Below are 24,747 nucleotides of genomic sequence, written 5' to 3'. Positions count from 1 at the left end.
GATTATCCTAATTATATTTTAGATTTTTTATATTTAAAATGAGATGTTTATCCTGTATTTGATTGTATTTATCTGCAGTTAGTTATACGAATTCAGTTATGAGATGAAATCGGATAGGGATGAAATTGTTTAGGGATGAACGGGTTTAAGAGTTTTAAGAGTTTAAGAGTTTTTAAGAGTTTTAGCCAAATGCTTTATAATATAGTATAGATATTCCAATCAATAGGAAACTTTGAAAATAAATATTTAGAGACATAATATTTTATTAGATGAAATGTACATTTTAATAAGTATAATCAAAATTTGTTGAAGTTAAATGTATTTTTACTTTAAAAGATTTAAAGTTTTATTTCCCAGAATCTTTCAAGTTTTTTTAACCCCCCAACAACAAAAAGCCACTTTTTGCTTTGTAAGTTGCAACTGCACAAGCCTTTTTTTCCTCCTAGGAAAAGAATTAACAAATCCAAATTTTAAGGAGATTGAGAAAGATGAGTGACCTGTGCTTCTTTGACGGTGAATTTATCAAGCAAGGCTTTCTTTTCATCTTTTGTAAGTGGCACATGCTCAGGAACAAGATAATGATATCTGATGTTTACTAGCAGCTCTGCCTCCTGTGTATCAACCATGGAACTTATTCAGTAACAATAAGCCTACAAAACCATCAATCCACCTCCTTGGATGTTACCAAAGGGATGGATACATCCCAACCTCCTTGAAATTCAAGAATCATCAATCACCTATATAAATGTTATATACTTTAAAAGAAACAGTCACCTGAAACACCTCGACTTGAAACCGTCCTGCTATCTCGGCCTGGCATGCCTTGGCACTAGGAGTCAAGCCATGTCGAACCACTATGATTGCTCTTCGTATGTTCTCGTGTTCCATGCGAATTACATATGTCTTGATTATCTTTACACCAATCTTCAGATCATCGGGAAAGAAAACATAAATCTGATGAACCCAAAAGAAAACAATCAGCATTCCCAATAGCTTGAATTCTTGAAATCAGCCATATAACTTCACAAGTCACATCTTACAATAACTTAATATGCGTATAAGTTGTAAAAAGCAAAACCCTAGAAACATATACCAAATTTATGTTTGAATCATATTTCAAGTGCATGAGTTGAATTACTAAATCGGAGCTGAGGGGATGTTTGGTTGGTTTTCCATTAAGTCATGTATCGATAAAATTGTTTTGTGTGGATTCATCTCTCAATAGATATCACGGAGGTTTTTTCATGGATGGAATGAGCGTGTTTTGTAGTTGGGAATGACACGTACAGGAAAAAATTGGCTTTATGCATAAAGCTCCCTCTATAAGCATATTGAGTAAGCCATCTTTCTATATCATTAAGCCACTACCAAACAGTCATGTATAGCTAACTGAATAAGTTGTGAGACCGATTACCCATTAAGTTGCTAACAATCAGGAATATAATTAGGCTGCGACCTAGGAACACAAAAAGATATGCACCAGGTTGTTTTCTTTGCATGCCAACGGATTAGGCACAATCCATATTTAAAAGCTACGAGCCTACAACGGGATGTTTTGCTGAAAATTATTCAACAATTTTATATTACCGTTGGTTACTAGTCCAAAAGGTCTTCACAGAAACAGTTGTTCTGCTCTTTAAGGTAGAAGTATGGAGGTCAGGATTGCATACATTTTACGCTCCTCAAACCTCACCTCCACGTGAGATATACCAGGCTCGTGTGGTTTATTTTTTAACTGGTTCAAAAGCATGAGCTTGTAGATAGGTTCCAAAAAGACTATTCAAGAACTACTTTATAGTCTCAAGCAAACATCTCAGGGTTTGTGGGACTCTTAGTTCTCTAAAATGATGGCCTACGTCATTATGAAAGTCCATTTACTCAATACTTGAATCCAACATACCCAACAAACAATTCTAGGATTTCAGAAAGTACTCAAATACACCATAAACAAAAGAATTGATCAAAGAAACCAAACAGAAAACATAAAAATTCGTTATCTTTAAATACATTACGAAAGTCAGCAGTTTCAAGAAGCAAAAAGTGGCAAATCAGACCTGATCGCTGTTGTCTGGTTTGGACTTGAGAAAAGTAAGATCTTCCCTTCTAATGGTCCCATTATGCTTATCAATGAATTCCTTTCTCGTCATGTCTATCTCTGAATCCTCTACCTCATAGCCTCTGTCTCTAAGCATCTCAAAACATGTTTTACGAACTCTATGCAGTTTCGTGATCTCCTCATCCGGCAACGACATTCGTTTGAGCTTTCAAAACAATATTCACCAATATAATTTTCTGGATGAGAAAACAGCAACAATCTTCAACAAATGAACACACGGATTTCAAATTATCTGCAACTACGAACTAAAAGAATTCCACATCTTTGGTAATACTTCAATTACAAATTAGCATGAAAGTATCGATGTCGTAAGATTGATGAACATCAAAATAACAGAATTACAGCCAAAATTTGTGTGATCTTAAATTCTAAATTAGCCAAAATTTCATCATCACTCATAGTACTACCAGGAAAAAAGGACGAACTTAACGCGATTTGTAACCTAACATATTATCACAGTTATCGTACTGATCATGAAGAGTTGCAAACAGAGGCGAGAAATTAATCGTCATCTCCTTCCTCCTCCTATAGAGTTACGATCGCATGAACATGATATTAACAATGAAAGGATATAATCAATAAGGCAATTAAGCAATATACTGCTATCAGTAAACAATGAGATCAATGAGAAGAGAGGAAGTTATGAAGAGCGTAAGACGGAGAAAAGAAGGAAAAGTGATTTCCGTTTCTTCATACCTCTTCAAATTGACGGTTATATGTGCAAAAATGGCGACGGCCGGAAGCCTGAGAATTGCAGAACCGTTGAAAGCTCGAAAAACCGCCGGCGGCACTGAGTTTTACGGCGAATAATACCGAGGAAGGAACCCTCACTCCTCTCCGGCCTTCTGGTTTCAGATTCACAAGAGAGAAAACCCGTCCCGATCCTTGGCCCATTTAAATATGCTTCAAAAAAGAAGCCCAATATAAAATACAACGTTGGACTTGGAGTCTGGACCGATGATATATCCTCTCATTATTTAGGTCTTCGGAGTCTGTTTGTTTTTTCGAAATTACCTCTCAATACCTCTGAAGTCTGATTCATTCAGACGTTTAGGTATTAAGAACGTTTGTTTTATTTCTAGAATAAGAGCTTAAAAATCTCTAAATATCCTCTGAAATTTTAAGTGGTAAACGTATCTATTAATGCCTCTTAATCCTAATCCGCATCTACCAAATGGTTCATATTTTTGGGGCTGTAAGAGGTTTGTTAGCAAAAACTATTTATCTTTTATACTTTTGTAAAAAAAAACTTTTTATCTTTTATATTTTTGCATTAGTTTGACCGATTCAAATTTCAGATTTCAGATTTCAGACATAAAAACAAACAATCTTATTGATCCAGACTTCAGGACCACCTCTTATAAATCAGAGGTGAAATTAGATTTAAGACTTGTTAAACACCTCTTAAAAAACAAAAGTCATTTAAGTGTTAATTAAAGGTTTTTTCATGACGAATATGTATGATTGTATATTCTTTAATTTATATTTAAATACAAATTAATTAATGTTATTGATATGAATGGGTAAGAAACATCTATTATGATTTTGTTTATAAATAAAATAAAACAATTAAAATTGTAACTTTTAGTTAACAAATGTGGAACCAAAAAGCGAATAAAAAAATACCGTTGCAATTAAAATTTTAAGCAACTAGTGATTATATCCATTGTTGGTCGATTAAGACTTTTGACATAAGGATGCTAATAAATATAATGTAAAGTCTTTTGGGTTCTCAAGAAAACCCAAAAAGTCCCAACTCCCCTCCTATAATTTTAATAATTTAATTTTAGAATATACTAGCATAATATAAATTAATAGTAAAAAAATAAAATTATAAAACATAAATGGGCCGGGCAGACTTATCCATTTATATTTTTACATTGTCCATGTCCGCCCGTTAATTTTATGAACAAAACCCAGGCCTGCTCATTTTCTCGATAATGGTTGTTCAAGCCCGTATGTCTAGCGGGTCAGATGAGCCTGGTCTAATGGACCGTCCCACCCATGAACAACTCTAGTCAAGAGGTAATCGAATGGACCTTGACTAACTTAAGGTCAAATTTTCTGGCATAAAATTTAGTACCAGCAATAGATGGATACAAGATTTTTGCCAATCTGGTGCACCTGTCCGTAAAGATCGCAAAGTCGTCTGATGTGTTTTTAGCTAAATTCCACCGTTTAGAGGGATTTTCAAGTTTTTCTTTCCGTTGATTTTGAGGGATTGTTAAGTTTTTTGATTGATTTTAAGAGAGTTTTTGGGTTTTTTGTTGATTTCGATGGATTTTTTACTGTTTTTTAGTTCATATATATTGTATTTTTTAATATCCTGAAGCACCTTTAAAGTTTAGCAGATGCAACTTTAATACCTCAATAAAGTTATAATTGTGAAAATAAGTCAAGTAGTTATAAGAGACCCGCTCGGGGATTCATAGGTCCACTTTGTTGGCAATCCCAACCGATCCCTTATGGAATGATTATCGGTAATCCCAACATGCCCATATGTTAGAGAGTATACTCTCATTTATTATTTAAACTTATAAGATTCTTGTTAAGCTTACAAGGTGATTTGACAATGGTGTCAAGGCTGATATAGAAATAGAGGGAACCACTTATTACAGATCATATGCATCCGTTGCATTACAGTCTGATATTTAAATTAAGAAAACCTTGTATCAGCATTCTAGCAAGCGTGCAAGCCGACTCCAGACGTGATTGTGCCCGATACGGGTTTTGATCGCCATGATCTATTGGCTCTCGATCGCAAAGTAACGACTTTTTCTAAGTGGTTGTTGTGGAAGAATGATTGGATGAGTCCAATCTCTCAGCGAGATAGTGGTCAAGCATGTACTCCTCATCGTCTGCAACCAAAAAGAGATGGTATTTCATGTCAGGACGCAAAACATGTGAAGTAATGATAGCGATATGATTCCTTGGCCAAACATTAAATGGTTCTCCTAAATATATGTTGGATCTCCTTTTCTTTTTTCAAGGGCTTTTTTGGACAGACTGACACTCTAGGACAATCTGCAAGGTCGTCCAATCTTTTTGGAGACCATTTTACACCTGTGCTAAAACTCAGACCGTGTGAAATGAATAATAAACAAAATAGAATATAAAATTTTCATATCATATTAAAAATCTTAGAAATTAAAATAACAAAGTGAGAAGAATATCGAAGAGTCATCTTTGTTTTTAATCGGCATATTTGAAATCATATAGCCGCTTTTGATTTTGAAAGCATTGAAGTGGGTTCACCGTTCACAGGTTGGGCTACATAAATGTGGCCCCTAAAAGGCAAGTAAAATTGTTCAAAAACCAAGATTTAACATGCTAATAGATGGTTTGACAATCTACAATCGTCTAACCCCCATTTGAGACTGTGGAACAATTTATATTCGTCTAGCCTCTACTGGAGGGGGAGTGGTGGAGTCCCACATTAGCTAGACTTGAACCATTTCTCCTCGATATATGATATACAACCCCCGTTCTTTTCTCAAAAGCCCTTTTAGTGAGTAATCTAATGGGGTTCCACATATTTTCACAAATGCCAACGGATATATAAGATGGAACGGATAGAAAAAGAGGAAAGAGGTCCAACCTTCGGAATCATCATCATCAAAATCATCGTCTTCATCTTCATCATTATATCCTTCGACGATTGGCATTGCCCGTCTCTGTCAAGAATAAGACGCGAGAATTCTTGACTTGATTAAGTATATATGCATTCAACTTGACTAATGTTTCGGCATGTGCTTAATAAAGAACATTTCTTAGATCTTGATCTTAATTATTATGGTAAATGTATCTATTTTTGGTTTTTGCTTATATAAGTTGCTATCTCATCTTGAAAACAATCAACCAAATTACTCTGTTGGAAGGTGTTGCAACCAATTTTCATTCAGCATAGATTCATAGAAATTTCAGGGGTGTGTTTGGTATATTGGGCATGACAGATGGATCATTGTTCCATATTTGATAGAACTTTTATGTAGAACAAACAGATAAATGGTGGAAAAAAGTGGAACAGTATCAAACAAATTTATATTTTACAAATATAACCTCAAAATAAAACTTAATTCTCTTTTAAAACATCAAATGCACCTCCCTCTTTACATTATATTCATTATTTAAATTTTATTTATTGTACTTTATGGTCTTTATAATTTCACTTTATTTTTCTTAAAATATTATGTTTATGCGGTTTTTATATTTTTGATTTATTAAATACTAGTAATAATAGAATAATATAGGAAATGTATAACATAAAAATTAAAAACTACGTAAACTTTTTATTTTGGTGTCATTTTAATCGTCTTGATGAAACATTTCTAATGATATATTTTGTTATAAAAAATATTTATTTTATTATAATTTAATAAACTTCATATATTAATCAAAATATATAAACAACTTATTATGAGTAAATTGGTCATTTTATTTGTTCTGTCATGTCCAGTTCTGTTTAACCAAACGTTAAAACAGATGTTCTATTATGTCTTGTCTACATATAAAACGATACCGAATGAATAGAAAAAGATTAACTTACTGCAGAAGCTCTTCCACTTTGAAACCACTGTCTGCCGGTGAGTTTCTTTTCTTTGGGTGCTATGAGTGCTGATTCCGGCAGCAGCCTGAATGTGGGAAGATAATAAGCATTTAGAACAACTAGAAGAATATTCGTAATGCAGCGATATATATCTCGATTTTAATGTTTCGTTTTATTCTTTGTCTTTGTCGATGTTATAATACGGTTTTATGTAGTTTTGAGAAATCGATAATGTTTTTATTTTTGAATAAAATATAAATTTGAAAAAATATATATAAAAGTTCTAGTTTTTTGTGTAATTTTTTTAATTCAATTTTTTATTATAATTTAATTTATTTTTGGTTTAATAATATAATTTTTTATAAAGATAATAATTTACGTATTATGTTAGAACTCAATAATTATCCTAATTATATTTTAGATTTTTTATATTCAAAATGAGAAGTTTATTTTGTATTCGATTATATTTATCAGCAATTACATACACGAATTTAAACATGGTGATCTAATTAGTTGTACTTATGCACAATTTCCTTGTAATCTTGAATTTTAAGTAATATGCATCAATAAGCAGTACATCATGCGTAAAAAATGGTATTTAAGAGTTTTTGTCAAATGTTTTATAATATAGTATTAGATATAGATATTTTACTAGGGGCCGGTTCAAATAAGAAGGCTTAACTATCGGAAGAGAATAAGGAGAAGGGAACATTCACATGTGAACAATTGAAAAAATATGAAAAACAATCTATATGAAGATGCACATGCGAACCAATGCTTAGATTATTTATTGGGTTCACAGATGCATCTTCAAAAAGGATTTTTCCAAGTTTCAATTGTGCATCTTCAAAAAGGATTTTTCTAAGTTTCACATATGAATCTTTCCTTAACCTTTTCTTCTTACCTTCTCGCGATTTTAGTCATCTTATTTGAACCTCCCACTACTATATTGTACTAGCCAAAAAAGAATTTGATTGGTTACTCTTTTTCCATGAGATGGAACATTATATATTGGAAAATTTCATGAGGACGCCTAAAAACATCCTATAAACCTATTGTAACACTTTTAGATATGAAGCTTTTTGGTTTGGTCCTATAAACTTAAGTCCTATAAAGTATCTTTTTAGGACGCTTCTAATTTTAGGGGTCCTATAAAATTAAATTTGTTGTAGTGTGGTTCCTCCACAAGAAAACATAGGGGATTTGTATTGTAAATCAGATGATGGAGGCATAATATCATCATTAAATGAAGAAGATAAATTGCAGAAAATAATAGAATTTGCTACTTATGAAACTTACTTGGCTCTCTCAAGGGCCAATTCTGCTTCAAATCTTTCTCTCCATGCCAAAAAAGTCTCAACAGTAACAGGTTCTCCATGTGGCACAGTTATCTAAGACCAAGTTCAATAAATCCAGCTGTCAAACTTAACAATCATATAAAAATCTTTTGAAACTTATAAATCATGCAATATGCAGACACCTATACTTGTTCACAACAATAGATGCTGCAAAAAGTAAGTGCAGGCCAGCTACAAAACTTCTAGCCGTGGAACCTTATTAGATTACTTTTTAAAAGAGCTCTTATTAAAAAGGGAGGTTCCAACATATATTAAGAAGGAATGCCGCAATTCTAGCCGATCTGGGACTCTAACAGCCAAGGTACAAAGAGACCCATAAGAGATGCTGTTTGGTTGGTTTTCCATTTAGACATGTATGGATAAAGTTGTCCGTGTGGATTAATCTGTCTTCTATATAGATTGAGAAAGTTTTTGTTTGGGAGGTTTTTTTTCATAGATGGAAGGAGCGTGTTTTCTAATTGTGAGGGGCAGGTTTGGGAAAAACTTGGTTTTCTGTATAAAGCTTCCCCCTTAGAAGCTTACTGCATAAGTCAATTTCTATATCATTAAATCACTACCAAACAGAAACAGTCATGTATAGCTGACCGAATAAGTTGTAAGTCTCATTGAGCACATTAAGTTGCTAACAAACAGACTCTGAATAACGCTTATGTTTTCGAGAGTTACCTACTATTCTATGTCACAAGCTAAACTAGACAGGATTGTCTCAGTATACAACTTCATTTCCTGACATGACACAACGAAAAGAAACCAAATGGATCCAGTAAATCCCACTCGAAAGTATTTTTTTGGGGGGGGAGATGTATATAGGCCTGACCTCTATCTCAAAGCTCTTAGAACAAGTAACCAAACGTAAATGTGAGAATATGTGGAACCCCATATCACTCTCCAAAAGAACCCTTGAGGAGGAAGGGGAGGTTCCAACATATATATAGGACAAATGTCAAATGGTCCAAGTCTCCGATGGAGGACTCCAACATGCCCCTCCAGCACAGCCTAGATGGACATAGTTTGTCCGATAGTGTCAAGAGTGTTGAGTCCTTAGAGTGGCAAACCTTGTCTCTGATAGAATGTGAGAATATGTGGAACCCCCATATCACTCTCCACAAGAGCCCTTGAGGAGAAAGGGAAGCTTCCAACATATATTCAAGAGAAATGGTCCAAGTCTAGCCGATGTGGAACTCCATCAGTAAATTTCAGAACTACATCTAAGTAATGCAAAAAACATACTTCGTCCTTATCTGCTGCTTCCTCTGTGTTATAGTCATTTCCAGTGTCTGGAGCAAATCTTTCAGCAAACCACTCATTAGCAGAGGTAACTAGAGTGTAAATCATAGCCATTCCAAGATTCTCAGATGCCTGCACAGCATTGAATGAGTAGTTAAATAATGAATCATGAGGTGCATGCTAAGTTACTACCATTATAGAAAAAGTAAATACTGAACGAACGTCACTACCAAAAGCAAGAACTTTCATTTGCGATTTTATATGCAAGTACTCAGATCCAGATAATAGATTTTTGTATGTAGTATTACTTAACTCATCTTGAAGCTTGTCTGTTGGGTCATGAAGTTCTGAACTGTGTTAATGTACTGAAAAAAGGTATGGTTGATCAAATGCTTTAGTTACTCAATTCAATGAAGCCCTTATTTCAACCTAGTTGAGGTAAGCTAAACAGAGACCCACATGAAAAATATCAGAACTATATTGGAATATGCAAAGAGAACTGGAAATTAGAGCATCTCCATGGAGGTTCATATTAGAAGTACTTTTGTATTTTTTCTTGTCACTTCCAACTCTTCAAATTAGAACTCACAGAAAAGTCCACAATGGTAGTTCTTTAAGAACCTTTTTGTGGGTTCCATGTATATTTTTTCAACATCAATAATTAATATATATTTATGAATAAATATCAAATATTTAATTTGAAACGTATAAAAAAACTTGAATATTGTCACTTCACACCAACTTCAAGATAAGAACCAAGGTTCTTGTACAAGAACTCAAAGGGTGTGAGGTTCTTAAAAGAACTCTCTACAATGTTGGTTCTTCTAAGAAACTACACTTTTTGCTTATAAGAACCTTGCATTGGAGATGCTCTTATATGAGATGATGCTAACAATCATGTGTACCTCTTGTTCAAGCTTTTCTTTCAAAACTGCGAGATCTGATGCTTGGATTCCTTTTATACTGAAACATCACCACGATAAGGATTATTCATCATGGAAATCTCTAAGGCTATACACAGTTACCAACGAATTGAAATAGATCAACCGCATGAGCTATTAAAACATCCTAATATAATGTGTCAAGAAAAGAAAGGTAACTGATAGTTCATGGTCATAAATCAGTATGCCAAATACATCATTAGGGTCACGATGTATTTAGAAATATCTTAGCTTAGGGGTTGTTTGGTTGTTTTCATTAACTCGTGTATGAATGTGACTGCCTCTGTGAATTAATGTGTTTGTATAGATTGGGAAGGTTTTTGTTTGGGACGATTATTTCATAGATGGAAAGAGGTGTTTCTAATTGAGAGGGGTAGGTTTGGAAAAAAACTTGGCTTTCTGCATAAAGCTCCCCCTAGAAGCTTACTGAATAAGCCACTTTCTCTATTATTAAGCCACTACCAAACAGTCATTTATAGCCGAGTCCCAGTAAGCTCGTTAAGTTGCTAACAAACAGACCCTTAGTGATTAAAATAGTCGGCCATGGTACATGGATCTGCGGATGAATATAGGAAGCGAGAAAAGAAAAACAAGCATAGTTGTGGCAATTACAGCCTGTTAGCGAAATGAACAAGGCTGGCATACAAGAGCCATCAACAAGAGAATGTAATAATAGATAATGGAGTTTCTCTGCCAGTAGCAAGAAATATGAAACTGAGTCGAAGTGTTAGATCAAGAAAGATGTAGTGAGACACCTTTTCAAATTCAAAAGTGGTATTTCATCCGGATATTTCTCTGTATGTGAGAAAATTAACCCCAATTGAACTGCAACCAAAATTTAGCAGACAACTAATGTATTTAAAAAAGTGAACATCCTTGAGCAGTAAACCTGCAAAATTTTGTCTAGTATGAAACCTGGACTAGAAGATTCATCGGTCTCATCATCCTGTAACATAAAGAATAACATCCTTAGTACTAATATATCATATTGGAGAAGAAATAAAAAACATTTCTGGATGCAAAAATATGTCTACATATACATATACACAAAGTAGTACCAAGAAAAATCTCTTATGAGACGATTGTTGGGCTTGTTTTGTTAACGGGTCTGCTTGAGCATGATGTTCATAAGATGATGTCTAAAAGTTAGTGAGGGAAGATATGCAGAATCATACAGTAAAGCAATTGCCTGCAAAGCCGATATCCATTGTAGATTGAGAGTTATGTGAAAAATAGCTTTAGCACTAAACCAATAATTATCTTTTTTTTTTCTGACAACAGGGAAAACTGTTAGAGATGGACTGAAATAACTCAAAAGATGACTTAGCGCAGGAATTATACCCTCACTTTTGGCTCTTTTGCATGATTGGGAAGACTTTTGGTTAAATTTTAAACATCTTCCACTGGAAGAAGAGACCGAGTTAAAAAAACAAGCTTCAGAACTTAAGAGAAGTCATAAAAGCCTACTGTATAAAGCCATCAAAATAGGTATTCTACACTTAAACCCAGAGGACATTGTGGACATCAGTAAAAGTGCTTTTGTAACACATAAAACTTATGACTTATGACTAAGGTTCAGCACTTATATCTTCGATAAGGCTACTTCTATTATAGTATAAAACAGCTGATATAAAGAGTGTGCGCTTGTAATCTTCACAGCATTATATGTGGATGCTGTTTTGCTGTAAATTTTGTGCCTTTTTCCCTTTGTTTTGATTCCATAAAAGATATTTATTATCTTTGACTTTGTCTCTGAGTTTATATTAATGTGACGTCCCTTGGCTTATCTCAAAAAGTCGACACCTTTTTTTAGGGTGTGAGGTTATAATTAGATAGAAACAAAAAAAAAAAAATGTAAATCGTTCATCAAAGTTGAATACCTGAAGAGATAACTTAATTTGAAAACATCGATTTGAAGTGTTTAATCCACTTTCACTAGGGTGAATTTCTGGCATACATCAAACATAAACTTCTTAGTACAAGTTTGATTTTGAAAGTTAAAGATAATACATCATAATCCTAGAAGAGTGAAGCAAATGTAGAGCGTTATTTATTGCACAAACCTTCAAACTCGTCCATTAGGATGGCCTTTAAAGCTTCGATTTCCATCTCCTGCTCCTGAGCATGATCTGTCATAAAATATTAGTAAACAGCTCTTTAATAACCTTTCTATTTTCTCATCTCCTTGCCATCTGGAGTTGGTACAAACTGGCATTAACTCTATAAAATTAAGAGGGAAAAAGCTAGTTAATAATGAGCTTCTTCCACGTTCAAAATCAATTATATTCCTTTATTATCATCACACTTGATCCAAAATCTCCTCCCTCTTAAAAAGGTTGGATCAAACTCCATCATTTCAACCAATGGATATCATTCATGAATGTAGTCCACTTTATTCACAATATGCAAGATCGTGTAATTGTTCAAGCAGTCATGTTAGTGTGCATAAACACATGTATGTATCATATTTCCTGCGCTTTTTTCTCTATTAGCGAACAGTGTCTCAAGCCTGTAGGCAATTACTTCAAAATGAATGCATGATATCCCTAACCACGATCATCCTCAGGCATGTAGCTCAGTTGACAAAGAGGAGTCTTTGCTTGAATATAGAAGATTTCAAGTTCAAATCCTGCGGGAGACGAGGTTGAACCCCTTTGCTAACCTCAGCCGCCAAGTCAGCTCTGAAATGCTTCCTCACATGGGATTCCTAGGGACGGATTCCATGTGGGCGGCCGGTAATCAACCTTTTACTCAAATATCCCTAGCATTATCAAACAAGTATAGGCATATAATTTTAGTAATATGAGGCCTATACATCTTGCTACCGCCCAATTTAAACAAATCATATAATAAACTACTCGGATAAAGATGGAAATTCATTCAGTTTTTCGAATTTCCCCCAAAATCAGCTCAACTCACTTGAATCAGAGTCATATTACCGGGAAATGAAGATACAAACATACACTAATACAATACCAACGAGAACAACAAACGCTCATCCTTATAACGATTCTTTTTTCAACAAACTTCCGAAGACTACACGTTTAGTCAATCAGAATCTTATATCGTAGCCGCTTATCGTACTTTTGGCCGATCGATCTTCCAATAACTCAAACCAAATATTACAGAATCTATAACTTTTTTAAAAGGAAACCTAGATCGATCATGATATTTAAGATATTTACAAATTTGGAGGAATTACCTGTCATCTTTGCGTTATACTTGTACTTTCTTCTTCGATTCTCGTCCTATCTTCGGTATTATCTCCGTCAACCTCTCTCGCCGGCGATCGGGTTTGAAAGAAGTAGTCGAATAGTATCAACTATCAAGTTACCGGTATGACACTAGTATTGTTAGCGTGTTTCCACCCCCACTAAAGCTATCGTATGACCTTGTCGAGCCACAGCTGTTGATCCACTGGCTTCTCAAGCATGTACGTTCGCTTGGATTGCATGTACGGATACCGTATTTCCAGTGACGTCCCTCAACTTTTTCCATAATACATAAAAGACCCTTTTACTTTTGTTTATATGCAGAAAACATGTCGCCAGCTATGGGTGTGTAATGTGTATGGCGTAGGGTAGGGTAGCGTAGGGTAGGGTGGGGTGGGGTGGGTGGGTTTGCGTGGGAAAACCAAATATCCGGTCGGGTTTTGGATATGGAAGCCAAGTCCCGAAATTTGGATTTCAAATTTCGGATTGCTTTGAGTTCGAGTTGGTCGGGGTCGAGTACCGTTTTTTATATATGTATATATTCAAACAGTTTTGAGAATAAATTCAAAAGGATTGATGAATCGATGTTAGGTTTGTAAATAGAAAAATAGTACTAAAATTCATGATTTTCGAAAGATAATTAGATAAATAAATATATTTTTATAACAACTAAATATTATATATATATTTCAGGTTCTCATACGGGTCAGGTGGCCAAACACCGTACCCAAATATCCCACCAAAAAGTCAGGTTTTGTATAACCACCTCATTTTCAGTTCGGGGGGCGGGCCATTTGAGTTTTGCACCCCTCTATCGCCAACGTGGTAAGGGAGATAATTAGGTTGAGTTTTTTAAGCTATAAACATGCATGAACCATTTCACAAAGCATCCGTCTTGGTAGTCCAAAGTTTGGACAGTCAGCTATTGGTACCAAATGTGAGAAAATCACCAGCTTCCATAAGAAATTGAAGAATTTCTTGAAAATCCTAAAAAAACAAATTTTCTCGATAAAGTCAGTTGAACCCTAGGTAAGAAATAACCAATTGCACCAAAATATAAAGTCAATGCATCCATATGTTACTATATTTGAAGTTTTAATTACATAAAAAAAAATCAGTTATATTTTTTTAATTAAGGCTGAAATGAAGTAAATAAACCTGATTTATACAATTTAAGCTTAACCAAAACTTTAAATTTAATGATAGTATATACAAAGTACATAAAATTTTAAAACAGTTTGAAATAAGTCACTTAAAGTAAAAAAAAAAAAAACGATCAATAGGTATTCAACTTCCAATCAGCGTTACTAAAACCAAAAATATAGTTAAGATAATTTAAAGGACTGTTTACCAATTTTTTTAATCAAGTCTCGTATGGATAAATTTATCTGTCCGGATAAATGAGTGTTGTTGTTTACTTTTTTTATCTGAACAAACAGTATGAATAACATAAATGACCAATTTACCCTCGATATTAATTATTTGAACATTAAAACAAAAAATCATAAAGAGGTTGACGATGGGATATCTCATTTGGGATGGATGCGATGCTTTAAATAAGGGGTAGAGTGTCATTTTTGTGGCTGAATGGGGACATCACACCATTTCTATCTGTGCGATAAAACCATGTTTTGTGCGAATAAGCCGTAAGTAAACAATCCAAATGAGCTGTGCGAATAAGCCGTAAGTAAACAATCCAAATGAGCTGTGCGAATAAGCCATATAGACCAATAAGCCTAATTAAGCCGCAGATAAACAGTCCATAAATCAAATATAATATACATAATTGTAAAGTCAAAACATGTAAAATTAAAAGTTCCTTGGTCTACACTTAAGAAAATTCTACGTTAAAAAACGTAATGAATTTTTCATACCGAGAGTTGAAAAAGGAGAAAAAAAACGTTAGTTAAAGATAGATGAAGAAAGCTGAGAGCATAACAATACGAGATGGCCGATTCAGTGCCCTCGGTGGAGTTAAGGGTGTGCAAACCTCGAATGGTCCAAATTTTGAACCCGAGCTGAAAATAAGATGCTTGTGCCAAATCTGTATGCATTGAAATATGAAAATCCAAAACCTAATTTGTAGGGGATATTTGGTTTCGGTTTGAGTTTGATTTTTGAGCACCAACCCTGAAATATACATAGATACATTATTTAAAATTAAACAATATCAACACATTATTTAAAAAGGATGAACTAATAATATTCATCAATATTTTTGTAAAAGCTGGGGCTAGCTACCAAATGCTTACCCGATAAGTGCTTAACAAGTCATATTATCTTACCGGATTAACATGATAAAGACCGGTAACCTTACTTAGGGGCTGTTTGGCAGTTGCTGAATGATTTAGTTCAGAATAGCTAAGAGGTTAGAATGGCTAAGAGGGTCAGAATGGTTAAGTGCTGAATGAAACAAAGTTGTTTGGTAATTGTTTTCTGAATGACAGCAAAATTACCATTTTAACCCTCAAGAAATACAATCAATTCTAAACATTTTTTTAGAAAAAAAAGATGTTGTTCTTCATGTTCTTCATATCAAGATCACAAATCCTCAAGAAATTGCAAAATATAGGTAATCCAATCATCATTAACATTGTTACAAACATGAAGTTAGCAATAAACACCATCAATTTTCAAAGAAAAATGCTATCCTAAACCAAACCCTAGACAGAAAAATGCTACCCTAAACCAAATGCGACGGCGACGTGAGGCTGTGGAAGGCGACGAGGCGACGGCGACGAAGCGGCGACGAGCGGCGACGAGGCGGCGACGAAGAGGCGACCGGAGAACGAACAGAACGGTGATGTGTTCCTCTTTGCCCTCATCGATGGCTTCAATCTGTGATGAATCATCGAGAATCATCGAGAATCAGGGTGGGGGAGGGGTTGTGAAGAACGGCGACGAGTGAGGGTGGGGGAGGGAAGGAGACGAGCCGGAGAAGATGGAGACGAGTGAGGGTGGGGTGAAGGAGACGCATTTGGTAAAGGGAGCATGTAAAGGGTAAAGTGGGAAGAATTGTCATCTTAATGGTTGAGTGAGGTAGGAGATGCAAAATGGTTAAGAGCCTTATGTAACCATTAAGAGGCTCTTTTTTTTTTGCCAAACAGCCCAAACCTCTGACCGATTAAGAGGTTCCCTCTTAATGTCACCATTAAGAGGGAAACAAACAGCCCCTTAGTAAGAGTGATGACAAGGATAAAAAGTTTTATCCAATTAGTGATTACCGGGTAAAATGCTATATACAATGTCGTTCTGATGAACTAAAATCTTATATAATATGATAAGTGATAGTGTTAAATCTTACTGGTAATTATCGGGTAAGTTTTTGGGTAAATGACCTATGAAGTATGAATCAAATAAACCTCTTAAAAGAATTAGAGATAAAACTTCAATTGTAGTCCATGTGATTTAGAAATTGTGATTTATGTTCGAGTGGTTTGAAATTTGTTGCTATTTTCATCCGTGGGCTAGTTCCTCCCTTATAAGTATAAGGGACCAAAACAGTAAAAAATGTAAACTATAAGGGCCACAACAACAATAAATTATTAATCACATTAACGAAAATAATAATGAATTATAAATTATGGGGCTCAAAATTAGATGAAGAGCTTTAAGTGTAAGTTTGTGTAAAGTATAAGGGCTATAGGTGAAAATATTACCATCTTATCATCGGACTAGGGTTTCTCCACCAGGTTTGCATATAAAAGCGAACTTGGTCTATTTTTCCGCCTTCAAAACTCTCACAGCGAAGAACGCCGCCGTAGCAAAACCCTAGACGGTGAGGGATCTTAACTTTCTCTCGATGATGGAATGTTATATATATGATGTGTGTTTTGATCTTAACTTTGTGGTTGAATACAGGATTAAGCAGGAGAAATGACGACCGTACCAGGGCAGCTGATATGGGAGATCGTGAAGAAGAACAACTCTTTTCTTGTGAAGGAGTTCGGTAATGGAACACAGAGTGTTCAGTTCAGCAAAGAGCCTAATAACCTCTACAATCTTAACTCCTACAAGCACTCTGGTAATCTTCAATCGCATTTTCTAGCAGTTTTGATTACTTAATTGACGATTCTAGCTCATTACGTTATGATTTAAATCTCGATTTATGAGTTTTGAGATGCTATAACCGAGTTTGGGGACTTCAGAAATAGAGGCATTTATGTTTAATTAAGCAATGATAATTCTGAGCCATTGATATTTTCCTTTCATAATGTTGATTATAATATGATTTATGTTTAGAAGAACAATTGTTATAGTGCTGAGAGTGGTGTTGTTCTGTTACTGTAAGCAAACAGCAATGTCCATTGAATGTACTCTTTCCTGGCCTTGTTGGAAGTGGTATAAAGTGATCAACTAATTCAACACTGAGCCAGTAAATGTGCTCTTTATCATTAGCGAGTTGTTTATGAGTAATATTATTGTGTCTTTGACTGTAGTTAGGATTTTTTTTAATTGAGGGGGTTTCTTTATTTTGTGACTAGATCCACTAGTTGTTGGTGAGGATTTTGATTTTATATGGTCTTATGATTTGCTGTGATGTTATTGTTTGATTATTTTGGCATGTTACTCTAGTAAGAAGTCAGAAGTTCAATCTATAATCCCTAATTGATGGTCTTTGCACTGAGTATTAGAAATCAACCAATGTTTGGTTAAAATTTTCAAGTTTTGCCTCTATGTTTACCAGTTTGATTATCGTTTGGTGAGTTATTAATTTTGTCTCAATGGGTAGAGTATTAGCATTCACTCTCTTGGGAATGGCTCTTTGAGTCTTTATAAACTTGTTTATGGTTTGTATGGACTTTGATAGCAAATGAATTTTTGATTATCAGGATTTCTACTGTAATAAACCATTAATACCATTTTCTTTGTTATTACTTACAGGGCTAGCCAACAAGAAGACTGTTACCATTCAGCCAGCTGGAAAAGATCAATCTATTCTGCTAGCAACCTCCAAGACCAAGAAACAGGCCAAGCCTGCAAGTTTACTTCACAAATCTATCATGAAAAAGGAGTTCAACCGCATGGCTAAGGCTGTTGTAAACCAGGTACCCTTTTGAAGAAATCACATTCATTAACAACTATGATGTTCAAATTTTATTGCATCGGTTATTTGTCTTTCTCTTTTCTATTTCGTCAAATGATTCCAGGTATTTTTTTGTGCTTTTTCCTTAGCTTGTACTACAACCAAGAACTATGTGGTGTTAGCATGTGTTATGCCCTCTTTAATGAACTCTTTTAATTGTACCATCTTTGTAAAAGCGTATTCATATTTAGGCTAACTACTTCTAAAAGCCCTGCTAGCATGTTTTGGATGTTTGATAATGGTATTCTCAATACCTGTTTACAAGGTGGGGGTCTTCAGACAAACAATCTATTTACTACATCTTAGGGGCTGTTTGGTTGGTTTTCCATCAAGTCTTGTATGGATAAAGTTGTCTGTGTGGTTAATTTGTCTGTATAGATTGGGACAGTTTCTGTTTAGGAGGTTTTTTTATAGATAGAAGGAGTGTGTTTCATAATTGGGAGGGTTAGGTTTGAAAAAACCTTGACTTTCTGAATACCCCCCCTATAAACAGTCATGTATAGCTGACTGGATAAGCAGTGGTTCTATTAAGCTGCTAACTAACAGGCCCTTACTTTCCCTAGACCCTACTTTATGTGGGGTTTTGCTTGGTTTGATTTATATTTGCATTGTAGAGGTGGTGCATGTAGGGTCTGTTTTGTATACAGATGGACTTAAGAGTGAGGTAGACGGGTGGAAAAATTTGGCATTGGTAGTTTCATAATTTACCAATATCTCTCATCTCTTTGACTTTTCTTCATTCTACTTTGGTTGGACAAAAAGTCCATTTGTGTGCCCTTAGGTCATATTCTGTCTTTTCTACTGTCCCGCCAAATGATGGGACATTAAATTTTTGTACTGTCTAGTCCCATCCTGTCCTGCTAATCAAACACACCCGTAATAGCTAATTTAGTCCTGAGAGGATTTTGTTTGGTATTCTGAGCAATGCTATTGTGTATTGTCGATCGCGTAAAGCTTGCATTTGTTAATGGTGGGTGGTTTTAAGAAGCAAAAGTTGAACGGGTTTTAACAGTCATAGTGTTTATCATCATCTATGGCAGGTTGCTAACAACTACTACAGGCCGGATTTGAAGAAGGCAGCTCTTGCAAGACTAAGTGCTGTGAACAGGAGCCTCAAGGTTTCCAAGTCGGGTGTGAAGAAGAGGACCCGACAGGCTTCAAGGATTTACGGTAGGAAATGAAAAAAGATGTATTAGTAATTCGCAAGCCCCGGGTTCTTTTTTCATAAAATTTTCTGAAATATTTATGTTTTAGACTACCAAAATCATCTTCATTATCATTAATTGTCTGTTTTCTGGAGGGTCAAAGTTGGTTCCTTTTTTTGGTTACAATATCTGCAGAATACTAGATTTTGATTTGGTGGCTTTTGAGAAGAAGTATGTTTTTTATTACTTTGGCTTGTTTTTGACTTGTGTCTTTATGCAATCTCTATTGCTTGCTGTTGGTTAAACCTTATTTGATAAATCAGGAGACTAAGGGCCCGTTGCTTATCTGGTAAGAATCAGCACTTTCATTTGCTGTACTGGATAAGATTTTAATCTATTGAAAACGACATCTCATGTAACATTTTATCCGGTAAGCGTTTAGTGGGTTCTAGTTGCAACTCTCGCTTACCGGGTAAGATTCATGGCCCTTGTTATCGCTATTATTGAGTATGGTTTTCAATTCTTTTCATGTTCTTTCGATAAGATAAAGTGATCCGGTAAGTGTTTAGTAAAACAATGAAGAGAATTTATTAAGTTTATTCCCATTTAAAGAAAATATATTATATCCTTTTTTAATGTATAAGATGTCGTTGTCTTGGAAAATTTGAGCTCTTATAGTCAATGATGTCTCCTGCATTAAAAGTTGCTAGAAGTGTGCAAGTTTAATATTGCATAATAGTTGGTATAAATTTATTTTAAAATTTAATTATTCTTTATATTTTCTTTTGTTTTTTTAATTATGAATCAATTATGAGACAGGATAAGAAAAAATATTCAATAGATTTTTGAAAATAAAAATTTTTGGATAATTTTTTTGTTTCAAACAAATGGTTCAAAACTTTTTTCAAACACATTGGTGGTGTCTGGTTGGTTTGAGCATGGACTCTAAGGGTGTGTTTGGTACGCTGGACAGAGTGGGGACAGGACATGACAAAACACATTTGTTCTACGTTTGGTGTGGCTAAATGTGGAACTAAGTGGAACTAAGTTGGACAGACATGGGACACGCGTGTTATCCTTTACCCCTGGAACTAAGTGGAACAGAGACATTTTTACTTGAATACCCTTCCCCCTTTCTTCCCCACATCGCACCCTCAATCGGCGCCCCTGCACACTCTTTCTCCGCCACTCCATCGCACGAAATCGTTTCTCCTCCCCATCGGCGACAATCTTTCTCCCTTTCTTCCCCAAATTTCCCTCCTATTTCCGGCTACAAAAACAAAGAGTCCCTGAGTCAAGTGAGCCCACCACCGGTGGCTACCAACAACTCACCCTAGCGACCGACGGCCAGGTTCAACCGGAGAGAAAGATGGTGACCCAAAAAGGAGACAGAAAGAATCTGTTAGCCATCACCGGAGCTGCAGCCTTCATAGCCGTCGCCGTCAAGTTCACTATCGATGCTTTTAACTCAAAGAAAAACCAACTCAAGAAGAAAGGTATCTTTCTCTATTCGATGTATTATTTTCCATTTGTAGTTCATCTACCTGCGTCGTTGTCATGTGGAAATTTAGTTGAATTTTGTTTAATTCAATGTTTGTAGATCTTCAAGGCTCCAATGGTAGGGCTAATCTTTCGATTTTGCTGTTTTGCATAACTATATATGAAACAGCAAGGGCAATGGGTTCTTCGATTTCGATCGTGTTCTTCGTTTTAATCGATATATATGATGTTCTATGAGTTATTTGGATTAGCATCTTTTCGATTTCGATTTTGCTGTTTTCTACTTTGTAGTGATGCTTGCCTGTGTTCTACGTTAGGGGTAAATCAATCATTTTAACAAGTTCTGTCTTGTCCTGTCATGTCTTATCAAACGCTGAACAGCTGTCCTGTCCTGTCCCGTCCGCGCACCAAACACACCCTAAAGGTCAAAAGTGCCTGAAGGTTCTAGGTTTGAATCTAAGGAGAAATAAAAATTCTCTTGTGGTCACGAAGGTTCACATGCCGTGACTCCGCGCAATCCGCAAAGTGGTGGTCATCCTGAAATTAGTCGACTCGTATAGCTGGTTAGATATATAGGTTAATAAAAAAAATCTCAGAATTTGAAAACCCTTCAAGGAAATGATTACCATGAAAGAGAATAATTTTTATGATAAGCATTTGAATGCATTAAATATATGAAATACTGTTGAAGTTGAATGCATTAAATATATGAAATTACCATGAAAGAGAATAATTTTTATGATAAGCATTTGAATGCATTAAATATATGAAATACTGTTGAAGTTGAATGCAATCTTTTTCGAGATTTTAAATTTTGATTTCCTGTTTTAAATAAATTTTAAAAAATCTATTAGAGATATTCTAAAACCCAGTTCTTAAAAAACTCAACTAATAACGCATGTTTTGTTAAATTTGCATAAAATACGTTAAAAACACCAAACCATAAAAATACGTGACATAAATTTTCAATAAATCAAATTTGAAGCATATTTTTTCTGTTAAAAGATGCAGAAAAATACAAAAAGGCTCCATGTCACCGTGATCATTACGCACCAAGGAGGAAGTGGCACACATGATTAAAATAACTTCCATCTCACATGATTATCCATCATTGACGCACGTGCTATTTTCCAAATTGCACGTGTTCTATTCCATTCCACGTGGCAGAATCCAAGATATTAAATACCCGTCGGAACCCCCTCCCAATCAACGGCGGAGACACCCCTCCTCACTACCACCACCCACCGAGTCTCTCTCTCTCCCTCTCTCCCTTTACTTTTTTTTATCGGCGCCGGCGCTGGCGCTGTTGTCGATTTCAACTTTTTTTCCCACTCATATTCTTCCTCGATTTCTACCCAATTAACAGTTTCCCAAAACCTAAAAAATGGAATTGTCGAAATGGGTTTTTGTAGTTTTCGTTATTTCCCTTTTGAAACCTGAAATCTCGATTGGGGTTTCTGAGATTTCCAATGAATTTCTCAAACTCGCTAAGGAAGATTTGGATTGGATGGTGAGAATTAGGAGAAAAATACACGAGAATCCAGAGTTGGGTTATGAAGAATTCGAGACCAGCAAAGTTATCAGAGGAGAATTAGAGAAATTAGGGATTGTTTATAAACATCCAGTTGCGATTACAGGTGTTATTGGGTATATAGGATCTGGCGAGCCTCCTTTTGTTGCTATTAGGGCAGATATGGATGCTCTTCCCTTGCAGGTTTTGATTTATTTATAGTCTTAATACTTGATATTACTTCTGGTTACTGTATATGATTGCTAAATTAGTTGTGTTTGAGATTATTGCAAGTTATAATTAGTGAATTTTGATTGTTAATTTACTTGTGTTGAGCTTATTTCCAGTTATAATTAGTGAAATTTATTGGATTTTGATGGAATTTTAGACTTTAAGATTTGATTTACTTGTGTCTGAGCTTATTGCAAGTTCTGATTAGTGAATTCTGTTGAATTTTGATGGATTTGAGCTTTATTGCAAGTTATGATTAGTGAAATTTATTGTATTTTGATGGAAAATTTAGACTTTAAGCTTGTTGATTTACTTGTGTTTGAGCTTGTTGCAAGTTATCATCAGTGAAATCTGTTGAATTTTCATGGAAATTTAGACTTTAAGATTGTTAAGTTACTTGTGTTTGAGCTTATTGCAAGTTATAATTAGTGAAATATGTTGAATTTTTATAGGGATTTTGACTTTAAGATTGTTAATTTACTTGTTTTTGAGCTTATTGCAAGTTATAATTGGTGAAATCTGTTGAATTTTGGTAGAAATTTAGACTTCAATATTGTTGATTTAGGGGCCGTTTACTAAATGCTTATCGGGTGTTGCTTACCTTCCGGATGGGAATGGCAAGGACCTTTAATCTTACCCGGTAAAGGGCATAGCAAGGACCAAGAATCTTACCCAGTAAGCGAGGGAGAAGACCTTACGTGGTAAGCACTTTCTGGGTAAAAGACGCCTACCAACAATCCATTTTGATGGTCGAAATTGTTACCTCCGATAAGGTAACTGAGGCTGGTGCTCTTGCCGGTAAGCATTCGGTAAATGGCCCCCTTGTGTTTGAGCTTATTGCAAGTTATAACTAGTGAAACCTATTGGATTTTGATGGAACTTTTAGACTTTTGTTGTATGTTTTGACTTTTTGACTTCCATTTTGATTATAAGAAGGTCTGTGTGATTAGGAAATGGTGGAGTGGGAACACAAGAGTAAAGTAGCTGGAAAGATGCATGCTTGTGGGCATGATGCTCATGTGACTATGCTTCTTGGGGCAGCCAAGATTCTCAAAGGCCATACCCACCTTCTCAAGGTTTGTTCATCATATTTTGATGTTTTTTTTTCTGTAAACCAAACGTACCCATTATATCCCACTAAGAGTCGGTTTGAAAAGGGTATGATTGACACGGATCTTTCTGAAAAGATTTGTTCAAAGTTCTTTCTAGAAGTTTCCAGGATTTTGAAAACACACTTGGGAAAAATCACCAGAAAAAGAGTAAGGGAATGTCCTGTGCCTCCAAGAACTTCTATCAGATGTCATGTCGTCAAAAAGGTCTAATGTCGCCATGTCCATCATCACCTGCTCATTCATGTCCACTTCAGGTTGCCCGTCCTCCTCTCTCTCTCTCTCTACCCTCTTTCCTCGCTGGAGTCGCCGGATCCATCATTTTTCTCCTCCTAACGTTCCCGAACGACCATAATCTTCCCATTCTAAATTTACCCCCTGAAAACCCCATTTAGTAACCTGTCCAACATCCTCATTCCTGCAACTCCTTGTTGTGCTTCGTTATCGGACAACACTCATACCTATACAATATGTTTTCCATGTAATTGCTCAAGACAATCAGGAATACCCCTTTTTTAGCTCATCTGTATTTTTCCTGGTCACACTTCTCAATAGCCAAAAAAAGGGGGAATTTTCACTGAAACAACCGCTCAACACTTTAGGATAGAGGTCAGGTATGTGTATATCTCCCTCTGGACCCCACCCTCGGGGTTTGTTTGTTAGCAGATTAATAGGACTCGCAGCTTATTCGGTCAGCTATGCACGACTATTTGGTAGTGGCTTAATAATAGAGAAAATGGCTTATTCAACAAGCTTTTTTTTTTTG

The 24,747-nt window shown here is 35.3% G+C and overlaps 4 protein-coding genes across 7 annotated transcripts in view; 2 read left to right on the top strand and 2 right to left on the bottom strand.

The window, feature by feature from the left end:
* LOC112517049 (DNA-directed RNA polymerases II and IV subunit 5A-like) overlaps positions 1-2,984 on the bottom strand; it is a 5,234-nt gene extending 2,250 nt beyond the window's left edge. The window contains exons 1-4 of one of the 3 annotated variants that reach the window (XM_025124353.1): positions 2,813-2,984; positions 2,055-2,292; positions 775-954; positions 498-611 (exon numbers count right to left, since the gene is read on the bottom strand). In XM_025124353.1, coding sequence (XP_024980121.1) covers positions 498-611; positions 775-954; positions 2,055-2,252 — 492 coding nt within the window. In that variant the 5' untranslated portion in view covers positions 2,253-2,292; positions 2,813-2,984. Of the gene's footprint in view, positions 1-497; positions 612-774; positions 955-2,054; positions 2,293-2,584; positions 2,606-2,812 lie in introns of those variants that run through there. The other 2 variants (XM_025124355.1, XM_025124354.1) reach the window with 2 other exon arrangements.
* A 1,646-nt stretch (positions 2,985-4,630) lies between these two features.
* LOC112516931 (RWD domain-containing protein 1-like) lies at positions 4,631-13,534 on the bottom strand. 2 transcript variants are annotated; one of them, XM_025124187.1, is made up of 11 exons: positions 13,391-13,534; positions 12,252-12,317; positions 12,069-12,136; positions 11,104-11,134; positions 10,944-11,013; positions 10,153-10,210; positions 9,251-9,379; positions 7,962-8,053; positions 6,663-6,747; positions 5,715-5,790; positions 4,631-4,974 (listed from the first exon to the last, which is right to left on the bottom strand). In XM_025124187.1, exons 1-11 carry the CDS (start codon positions 13,395-13,397, stop codon positions 4,895-4,897), a joined length of 762 nt encoding a protein of 253 aa, XP_024979955.1. In that variant the 5' UTR covers positions 13,398-13,534; the 3' UTR covers positions 4,631-4,894. The 2 variants fall into 2 exon arrangements, with proteins under 2 accessions (XP_024979955.1, XP_024979956.1); XM_025124188.1 differs by lacking the exon at positions 13,391-13,534 and having other exon boundaries at positions 12,252-12,324.
* Positions 13,535-17,096: 3,562 nt separating this feature from the next.
* Positions 17,097-19,875, top strand: LOC112516696 (60S ribosomal protein L28-2-like). The gene is made up of 4 exons (XM_025123892.1): positions 17,097-17,178; positions 17,262-17,424; positions 18,285-18,448; positions 19,527-19,875. The coding sequence occupies exons 2-4, from the start codon at positions 17,277-17,279 to the stop codon at positions 19,665-19,667; spliced, it is 453 nt and encodes a 150-aa protein (XP_024979660.1). The 5' UTR covers positions 17,097-17,178; positions 17,262-17,276; the 3' UTR covers positions 19,668-19,875.
* Positions 19,876-22,381: 2,506 nt separating this feature from the next.
* LOC112517280 (IAA-amino acid hydrolase ILR1-like 4) overlaps positions 22,382-24,747 on the top strand; it is a 4,726-nt gene continuing 2,360 nt past the window's right edge. The window contains exons 1-2 of the mRNA XM_025124661.1: positions 22,382-22,845; positions 23,823-23,948. Of these exons, the coding sequence (XP_024980429.1) occupies positions 22,516-22,845; positions 23,823-23,948 (456 nt within the window). The 5' untranslated portion in view covers positions 22,382-22,515. The remainder of the gene's footprint in view (positions 22,846-23,822; positions 23,949-24,747) is intronic.

The sequence above is a fragment of the Cynara cardunculus genome, assembly GCF_001531365.2.
Source record: "Cynara cardunculus var. scolymus isolate 2C chromosome LG 8, CcrdV1, whole genome shotgun sequence".
Lineage (NCBI taxonomy): Eukaryota > Viridiplantae > Streptophyta > Magnoliopsida > Asterales > Asteraceae > Cynara > Cynara cardunculus.
This window is presented reverse-complemented; position numbering and strand designations above follow the sequence as displayed.